The sequence below is a fragment of the Tachysurus fulvidraco genome, chromosome 13 (assembly GCF_022655615.1).
Source record: "Tachysurus fulvidraco isolate hzauxx_2018 chromosome 13, HZAU_PFXX_2.0, whole genome shotgun sequence".
NCBI classification, from domain to species: domain Eukaryota; kingdom Metazoa; phylum Chordata; class Actinopteri; order Siluriformes; family Bagridae; genus Tachysurus; species Tachysurus fulvidraco.
In genome coordinates, this window is record NC_062530.1 from 26,252,376 (window position 1) to 26,262,375 (window position 10,000).

The 10,000-nt window shown below is 44.4% G+C and overlaps 1 protein-coding gene across 2 annotated transcripts in view; it reads left to right on the forward strand.

The window, feature by feature from the left end:
• The first annotated feature begins 6,616 nt into the window (after positions 1-6,616).
• The window catches only part of pygo1 (pygopus family PHD finger 1), a 4,063-nt gene continuing 679 nt past the window's right edge, over positions 6,617-10,000 (forward strand). The window contains exons 1-4 of one of the 2 annotated variants that reach the window (XM_027134629.2): positions 6,617-6,836; positions 7,051-7,118; positions 7,655-7,740; positions 8,007-10,000. The exon at positions 8,007-10,000 is cut by the window's right edge and continues 679 nt beyond it. In XM_027134629.2, coding sequence (XP_026990430.1) covers positions 6,748-6,836; positions 7,051-7,118; positions 7,655-7,740; positions 8,007-9,131 — 1,368 coding nt within the window. In that variant the 5' untranslated portion in view covers positions 6,617-6,747 and the 3' untranslated portion in view covers positions 9,132-10,000. Of the gene's footprint in view, positions 6,837-6,897; positions 6,914-7,050; positions 7,119-7,654; positions 7,741-8,006 lie in introns of those variants that run through there. The other variant, XM_027134633.2, reaches the window with a different exon arrangement.

Below are 10,000 nucleotides of genomic sequence, written 5' to 3' on the forward strand. Positions count from 1 at the left end.
AGAGAGAGAGAGAGAGAGAGAGAGAGACTCACCCACCATGAATGTTTTAAAGATTTTTGTCCAAATAATGTGAAGTGTGATATCAGACGTTATTGAAGCGAGCGAATCACTGGAGAAGGATTACGTTATTCACAGCCGAAAAAACAACAACAAAAAACCTACTAACGGGTTTAAAGAGCAGAACAGAGTCGTTAATCCTAACTGGTGGACACCAGCCACCGTCTCCGTCCATCGTTAGATGTTTAATAGCAATTTATACAAAAAAAAACGTGCGACTGGGTTTTCCTCGTCGTCATGACAACAGATACTTCCTGATAGCAATAATGTTGCTCTTGTTTGTTCTTTGTCTGTCTGTCGGTCTACCTGTCTGTCTGCCTGTCTGTCTGCCTGTCTGTCTGTCTACCTGTCTGTCTGTCTACCTGTCTGTCTGCCTGCCTGTCTGTCTGTCTACCTGTCTGTCTGTCTGTCTGCCTGTCTGTCTGTCTGTCTGTCTGTCTGTCTTGAATGGGGATTCAGGACGCTTTCTTTCTTTCCGTCTACTTCAGACTTATCGGATGTTGAAACGTTTAAACTTTGAAAATCTCTGTTTGTTTTTTATGTTTTTGTGTTTTTTTTTATTTCCGGGTCCTTCCAGTTCCCGTCTTAAACTACCTCGTTTTAAGTGTTATTATTAATGACTTTTAATGACTTTTTTTTTTCCTCGACTCAGGGACTCGAACGGTTTAGTGCGTTGGTAGAAACCGTGGCGTGGTGTGAAGAGCGCACGGTTTGATTGACAGGGTATCCTCGCTGAGCTCGTGCTCGGCTTCTTCCTCACCGCTGACCTCCTATGAATGTGTGTACAGTATTTTTCAATATTGTTTACTTTTTTTTTTTCAGCGGTTTTGTCTTTATACTCCGTCTCAGTGCCAGATCTGATTTCACGTCTGTACTCGTTTTTTTTTTTTTTTGTTACTTTTTTCGTACCGATTTCTTTTAACACAGCAAAACGTATAGGATTCGCTCACACCCTACAGCGCTTACCGAGGCGCTTAGGGCAAATTATTACTTAAAAAAAAACAATGGCCTTAAGATGGAGTCAGTGAGGTGCGAGAGAAAGATTATTTCTATAGAAAAGAAGAGAGTGATGTGGAGAATGACAGAAACACAAATCACAAAAAAAAAAAAAAAAAAAAAAAAAAAAAAATTTTACCTCAAAACGTTGATGTTTTTTCCCTCGGCGTGTGTGTACATGTACTACTGAGTACTGATTTCTAAGTTTGACTGTAATAGAGTTGCTGTTGTAGGTGTAGAATTGTGAGTTTAGCACTTGTCTTTTCAGCTTTAGTCGTTTTTGTTGCTCGAACTCGTGCAACGGTGACAGACGCCATCATCTTAAGAGCTGTTTGCTGTTTTTTTTTTTTCTTTCTTTCTTTTCATTTTAAACATCTTTTTTTGCTGCTCACTGGGACGATGTGATGATGACAATGAGAACCAGACCAAAGACGAGCGTCCCAGTGAAGAGCGACGTGTCTGCGGAGTTCTGCCCAGACCCAACAAATTAACTCCTCAACTCAAATCAGACATTTATGAGATTTGGAATCTGAGACTGTGATCAGGTTAAATTGGTGATGTAGGAAATCATTAACCAGAATTTAACATGGTCAAGGTCACAGATTCAGAATCTGCCTCTAAGAAACATGGGGGACGTTTCAGCTACATTTGAACTTGATAAACACAATAACACACTCATCTGATTCGGGGGTTTTAAATGGTGGCGGAAATTCACACCATTCCTGATCAAAATGTAACATAAGTTCTGCCCCCCTGCTGGCGTTCCTGTCACTCAGTACATGTGAGGAGCTTCTTCACTTCAAAATAAGAAGAAACGATTTACACTAATCACACTACACTAATTACACTAATCACACTACACTAATTACAGTAATCACACTACACTAATTACACTACACTTATGATACTAATCACACTACATTCGCACTCCCCCTGACCCTCCCCTTCTTCCCCAACTACTCACACTACATTAATATAATCCACTACTACAACACTAATTACAAACACTTCACACACTACACCTTATTACCCCTCATATCCCCCCTACCCCCTTAATCCCCACCATACCCTCCCTGGCCACTCCTCGCTTCCTCCACTCCCCTGCCTTCCCCCTCCCCCCTCCCTCCTCCCCTTCTTCCCCCTACCGTCCCTCGCTCCCCTTCGCTCCGCCGGGCATCCCCTTGTTCTTCTCCCCCTCCTCCCCCTCCCTTCCTGCCCCCTCTCCCCTTCTGTGCCCCTCCTCCCCCTTCGCCTTCCTCCCCCCCTCCCCTTCGTTTCTCCGGTCCTCCGGACGTATCTTCCTCTTCCGTCACCACGGGGGACTCCCCCCCTCCGGTTTCCGCCGCCCCACCGGCATGCCATCCCCCTTCGCCACACTCCTGGCCGCGTGCCATTCGCCAGCCCATTCGTAGTCTCGCCTGCCTGCCCCCTCCACTGCGCATCCCGCTGTGCTAGCCTTTAGAAACTTCCTGTGCCTGGTCCCATCCTCCCCTTCTTCCCCCCTCCTAGCCCCCAGTATGCGTCCTGGTCGCTCTCACCCCTCCCCCTATCTTACCCTCATCCGCTCCCGGTACCCCCTACGCCCTCCCTTTTCCCGGCCCCTCCTTCGTCCCGACCTCCCTCCTTCCCACAGATGCCCTCCCCCCTCCCCTTCCTCCCCCTTCTGCCCTTCCATGCAGTTTCGCGGGCCCCCATCGCTGGCCCCAGAAGCGGGAGCCCCGTCCCCTTCTGTCCCCCTCCTTCCCCTTGGCCGGGCCCTGTTTCCCTCCCCTCTCCTCTGGGGGGGGGCCTCCCCTCCTGTTCCCCTCTCCTGCCCCGGGCTCCGCTGTCCGTTCACCCTATCCCCGGTCGCCTTGCCTTCCGGCCCTCGCCTCTCCTTCCCCCCTTAGCCTGGCCCCCCTCCCCTTCTTCCGCCTCCTCCCACTCCTTCCTCCGGGTCCCCCCTCTTCTGTCCGCCGTCCTCCGCCGCTCCCTTCTCGCCGGCCTCCCGTTTCTTCACCTCCTGGCCTGAGTGCACCCCCGTTCCTATGCCTCCACCGCGTCCCCTCTCGTCCCTCCTCGGCCGGCCTCCCTTCTGGCCCGCCATCCGCCCGATGTGCCCCGCTCCGATTTGCGGCGTCCTGCCGTACCCACCTCCCGCCTCCTCCCCACTCCTTATTATACTAATCACACTACACTAAACACACTAATCACACTACACTTATGACACTAATCACACTACATTAATCACACTACACTTATTACACTAATCACACTACACTTATGACACTAATCACACTACATTAATCACACTACACTAATTACACTAATCACACTACACTTATGACACTAATCACACTACATTAATCACACTACACTAATTACACTAATCACACTACACTTATTACACTAATCACACTACACTAATCACACTACACTTATTACACTAATCACACTACATTAATCACACTACACTAATTACACTAATCACACTACACTTATGACACTAATCACACTACACTAATCACACTACACTTATTACACTAATCACACTACACTAATCACACTACACTTATTACACTAATCACACTACACTTATTACACTAATCACACTACACTAATCCAAGATGAGATGAGTTTGTTTGTTGGGTCTGGCAGTGAAACAGGCCTCAAGGTGCTGCTTAAGATTTTATTTTTTGAGATGCAGGCAATCTCAGTGCTCCTGTGGTGTAGGGGCTGCGGAACTAAAAAAAAACCTTTCTGGATTTCTTGCAGGTTAAAACAACGAGACGAAACGTCTGTTCTCTTTTCATACTCTGTGTGTGTGTGTGTGTGTGTGTGTGTGTGTGTGTGTGTGTGTGTGTGTGTGTGTGTGTGTGTGTGTGTGTGTATTATAGTCAGAGAGCTCTGTGTAGATATTTAGGAATAACATAGAGGACAGATGGACAGAGTCGTGTCTCTCGTACAGAATATCGAATGTAAATTCTACAATCAGAGGAAGCAGCTCGATTCGTCCTGCAAGAGCCAGAGACACAATCAGTTCATTTCAAAAGCAAACAACCTTAAAACCAAAGAATGTGGTCACCGTTGCACACGTTAGCTTATATGCTTGCCCTTTAGTTTAAAAAAAATATTTTTTGCATGATATTTTATAAAGCAAACTGTCTGAGAATTGTCTAGCGTTCCTCCGCTGAGCTTTTCCTCAATCCGTTCAGACAAAACCAAAGATAACAAAATATATAAATCAAATGTTGACCGTCTTTCTACTTTTTCTCACTGGAGGAGAAAATTATATTTTATTAACTAGCGTCTCATTTCGTATGTCAGCGTTTTAAATAAACAAACAAACAAACAAACAAATAAATAAATAATTAAATAAAGACACGATTTTGAGGAAAAAGTCGTAATTCTACAAGAAATATAATTCTTGTAGAGTTTTAGAGTTTAATATTAGTTATTGTAATATCGAATCAAATCAAAAATCTTTCTAAATATTATTACTTTTATTCTCAAAATCTTTTTTATTTTTTTATTTTTAAACACCGACCTTAAAATGCCTTTGTACATTTATTTTCCTTTCATGGAAACTAAAAAGCTCAGTGAAGTTCGGGTTGTTTTTCTTAACTTTCCTTGATGTCTGCCTCCTTTATTATTGTTATTGTTATTATTATTATTATTCTTGTTGTTGTTGTTGTTATTTTTATTGGTACACTGTGAACCCAAGGGACTGTTCAAGGTTCAGTACATGTTATATGTGGTGTTATTTTGCTTGTCCCCCTGTGCATCGGTCGGGTCCCTCCGTGCCGTGTCCGTTCTCACAGCTGAGCTCTGATTTTACATTTGTTTTGTTGTTTTTTTGTTTTTTTCCCATGAAATTCCCTTTTAGATTTATTCAGATATTTTTATGATATGAGTCGTGAATGTGTAAAGCAGCCACATGAGATTGAGACTGAAGAGATTGTAAATCAAGGGCAGTTGTGTTATCGGAGCTCGGCTGTGCTGCAGAGGATCACACACGATGCACATTTCATCAGTTGTGTTTGATTTTTTTTTTTTTATGGAGAAGGGGATGAAATGCAGGGTTCTGTGAGGCCCCTGCTGCTTCCTGACGTGTAGAGGATGTGGAGGGACCTCGGCTCGGGCTCTGGGAGCTACACAAAGCAAAACTCAGGGCGGCTCCCGGACCCCCAGGCTGCGGCCCCACACACACACTCTCACACACACAGACACATACTCACACACACACACACACTCACAGACACATAATCACACACACCCGCACACAGACACATACTTACACACACACTCACACACACAGACAAATACTTACACACACACACTCTCTCACACACACTCAATCACAGACACACACACTCACACACAGACACATACACATCTTTATACACAGACGCCCACTCACGCATTCACATGCACACACACACACACTCACACACACAGATACTTACACACACACTCTCACACACACACACACACACACTCTTTCACAGACACACACACTCTTTCACAGACACACACACACTCACACACAGACACATACACACTCACACACAGACACATACACACCTTTATACACAGAAACACACTCACGCATTCTCATGCACACACACACACACACACACACACACACACCAATTGCTACATGCCTTGAACATTGAATGTATCTGTAATTATTCTTTGGCTTGTCATTGTTTTTTGTTTTTTTTTTACTTTAATTTGAATTGTCATGTTAACATCAGATTTTTTTTGTCTATAACAGTAATGTTCAAATAAAAAATATATAGGCACGAACAAGTTAAAAGCCGAAAACTATTTTGATTGACAGAATAAGTAAGTAAATAAATAAATAAGTGCATTTAAAAAAATTAATTAATGTGTCAGTCGTGTTTTGTTATGCTTTAAAATGTGTTACTGCGTCATTGTTTTATTCCATATCAACAAAACACTCTATATCTATCTATCTATCTATCTATCTATCTATCTATCTATATATATATATATATATATATATATATATATAATGTTTAAATACAGAGTTAATTATCTAATAATCTTAATATAAATAGATTTGTTTTGATAGTTTTTAGTCATTTATATTAATGTAAATGACTAATAACTATCAAAAAAATTAAATATTATATATTGTATAATATATAAACATTTAAATATTATGATAATTAAATAATTTAGACGAAATAAAAGAACTAAACAGTTTGGGACACTAATGAGTCGTTTTGGGAGTCAAAGAGTCGGCTCTTATAGTTAAACTGAATCAATTGAGACCGGATTCAGTACAGTGTTAATACGATATTACAGTTAGCACGGATTAGCCATATGCTAACCACTAGCTATGCGGGTGTTCATGGGAAGTGTAGTTTTTTAATAGCGACTGCGTTAGAACGGGTAAAAGAACCCTTATAAATCCAACTAAATCACTTGTTAGGTTTGTTTTCTGGAGCACGATTATATTTATATATTTATATATTTATATAAATCACTTCCGCGTAGTATTAGTATTAGTAGTGGTGGCGGTGTGACGTCACAGCGCCTGGGTCACGAGACGACGGCGCACTCTGGGCTCCACAATAACGTCGCTCAGTTTGACTCCGCACGAGCGCAGGGTCTGAACATGAGACGCGGTTCAGACGAGGTTAACATGCTGACAGAGAGAGGGGTGTTGTGTCGTCCCTCTGCACCATGTCCTCCTGCACTCCTCCGTACGACACGTTTATAACGGGTCCTCACACACACCGGGTCACAGTGAAACACTTCCGCAACAAGTTTGTGTGAGTTTTGCGGGAGAGCGAGGTGTTAAAATAAAGTGAAATAAACGTCACCTCCCTGAAGTGCGACAGCAGTAGTGGTTTGTCCGTGTCACACACACACACACACACACACACACACACACACACACACGGAGAGAGCAGTGATTAAAGTCGGATTAAAGAACAGCATTTACACTCTCACACGTCTTAAAGTTCATCTGGTTTATTCTTATAGCCATGTGAGGGGTCCTGTAATGTCCACGGATCAGGATAAAGATTCATTATCGCTCAAAAGACATAGAGGTGAGTTTTTACCTCGTTATATTTAGCTAACTAACTGCAGTGTGTGTGTGTGTGTGTGTGTGTGTGTGTGTGTGTGTGTCAACGTCATCAGGGCCTTCAGTGAAACTATTTGCAGACATTTTCTTAATGAGTTTGTTATAACAACGTTTTAGAATTTACAGTTTCTTAGGGAATGTTTGGAAAGAAGTGTGTGAACTTTTAGAGTGTTTACAGCTGGACACACAAGCACACACGCAAGTGCGCGCGCACACACACACACACACACACACCCCAACACACACATGCACAGACAGACACACATGCACAGACAGACACACATGCACACAGACAGACACACATGCACACAGACAGACACGCAAACACATGTACACACATACACAGAGCCAATATTGAAAAAAGTCAAAAGTCTAACCAGAGTTTACAGTGAACATGTCCCTACAGTCTGTGTGTTTATACTGGATTTAGTTATAAGCATAAATAAACAACTCAAATGATGATGATGATGACGATGATGATGTTGATGTTGTGTTGTCCAGGAGGTGATGTTGGTCTGGATGGTTTAGGAGGGCCCGGCTTGCTGCTGGGAAGTTCGGATAAAAAGAAACGCAAGCCGAATACACAGGTGAGTGTTTAGGTCTGTATACACTGTAAAACTACACACTTGTGTTAAAGAGACATGGATTTAAGGTTGAATCAGTTTCTGATGGAGGACAGGCGCAGGCTGCTAATACTGATGAAGGCATTAATAAACTGTCTGATCTACACTACACGGACTAATAGATTAGATTTACTCATTAGCTGGTCAGATATTTGGACAGATTTAGGCATGTAGATACTTTTGTTGTTGCTCCTCTGTATAACGCCTGACTTCTACACTGTCCCTATCAGGCACCGTTGTTTGCCCCCCTCTCTGAATACGCACCTCCTCTGAACCCGAGCTCCGATCACCTGGTGGCTTCCAACCCGTTTGATGATAACTACAACCGTCCTCCTGCGTCTCTGAAACCCCTGAACAGCACCAACCCCTACTTCGGCCCGGCTCACTACCTTGGGCCCCGGGGTTATGGGCTGCCCCGTGTTGTGTCGCACATCCAGAACAGGATGCCTGCTCCTTTTGGGTCTCAGTTTCAGATACGGAACCAGACACAGCTGTTCGCCCAGAACCCGATGGGTCCGATGGGATTTAACCGAGCGCCTGGGTTCAGTTACGCGCGTCCCGAGAACCAGGCCTTTGATAATCGAGCCGTGTTTAACAACAACGGTGGCATGCACCAGCACTTCAGACCGGGTCCTGGAGAGAACGTCAACCAGCTTTCTCTTTCCAACGTGAACCAGAACTACGGTCCAGATCCGACGTTCGGCCCAGAGGTGAAAACAGGTGGGAATCGTCCTGCGGCTGTGATAAAATCTGCCCCAGATATGAGCCCTGGACTGAACTTCGCCCAGCCTGCGACACCTAAACAGGACCCGGGCGAGAGCGGAAACAAGAACACTACGCCTCGACGGAGACCGAGTCAGATCTCAGAAGAGGGCGGAGCTCAAGTGAGCCAGGTGGAGCTTAAAGGGAAAAACAGATCTAACGTAGAAGGACGTGTGGAGAAGATCAACGGTGTCCTTCACTCCAACATCGAGCTGCTAAAGAAGTCTCCTCAAGCTGTCACGGAGAACATCGCGGAGAGGAACCGGCGATTCGCCAACAGCAAAACCGGCTCGGTTGACAGCAAGAGACGTCGTCTGAGCGGCTCCGTCCCTTCTGAGCCCATGTACCCGTGCGGGATCTGTCTGGGTGAAGTGAACGACGATCAGGAGGCCATCTTGTGCGAAGCCTCATGTCAGAAGTGGTTCCATCGCGTGTGCACAGGAATGACGGAGACGGCCTACAACCTGCTGACGGCTGAGGCGGATGCTGTGTGGGGCTGCGACTCCTGCATGGACGAGAAAGATGGAGCACAGCTGCTCAAAACGAGGGAGGCGTTCGGCTCGACTACGGCAAACAGCGATGGACAAACCTGAGTGCTGTGTGTGTGTGTGTCTGAGTGGCATGAATGCGAAAGTGTAACAAATCACAAATCCATGCTTTATTATGTTAGATCGTATCTCCACGCAGCTACACTTCATATTTATCACTGAAGGAACCTAAACACGGCCGGAACATAAAGCGAGATAGACACTCAGCGTTGGTTTAAGCCCCGCCCCTTTATCTTACATGAGTCGCTATTTAAATATTTTAAATTGGCGAGTGATCCCGAGGGATGAGATGATTTCAGTCTGGTGATTTTATTAAAATGTTTAAATTCTGTACAGTTACAGATTTTATCTCCACTGCTGTTGATTTATTTTTGTCAATATTACAGTAACATTAGGTTGAAGTTTAATGAGAGGGGGAGAGAGAGAGGGAGAGAGAGTGAGTGACAGAGAGAGAGAGTCAATGACAGACAGGGAGAGAGAGACAAAGGGGAAGACAGATTGGGACAGAGAGAGAGAGAGAGAGACAGAAAGGGAGAGAGAGAGAGAGAGAGACAGACACAGAGAGAGAGACAGACACAGAGAGAGAGACAGAGAGAGGGGGAGACAGACAGGGAGAGAGAGATAGACAGACAGAGCCTTGTTGCGTACACCGAAGCCGTGTAAATGAATACTGACGCCGTGTGGAGACTTGACTGTACATCCATGTCTTCTGAGGTCAGATGTCTTCCTGTGGCACAAGCACTCGCTATCTCCATCATCTGTTGTAGAAATTCATTCTACCATCTCTATTTTTTCCTCAGCTTTTCCTCCTTATTTGGTTCTGGCCAATCATTTGTTCTTATACTTTAATGTAATTATCGAGAGAGAGAGACAGAGAGACAGAGAGAATAGTAATAATAATAATATTGTACATT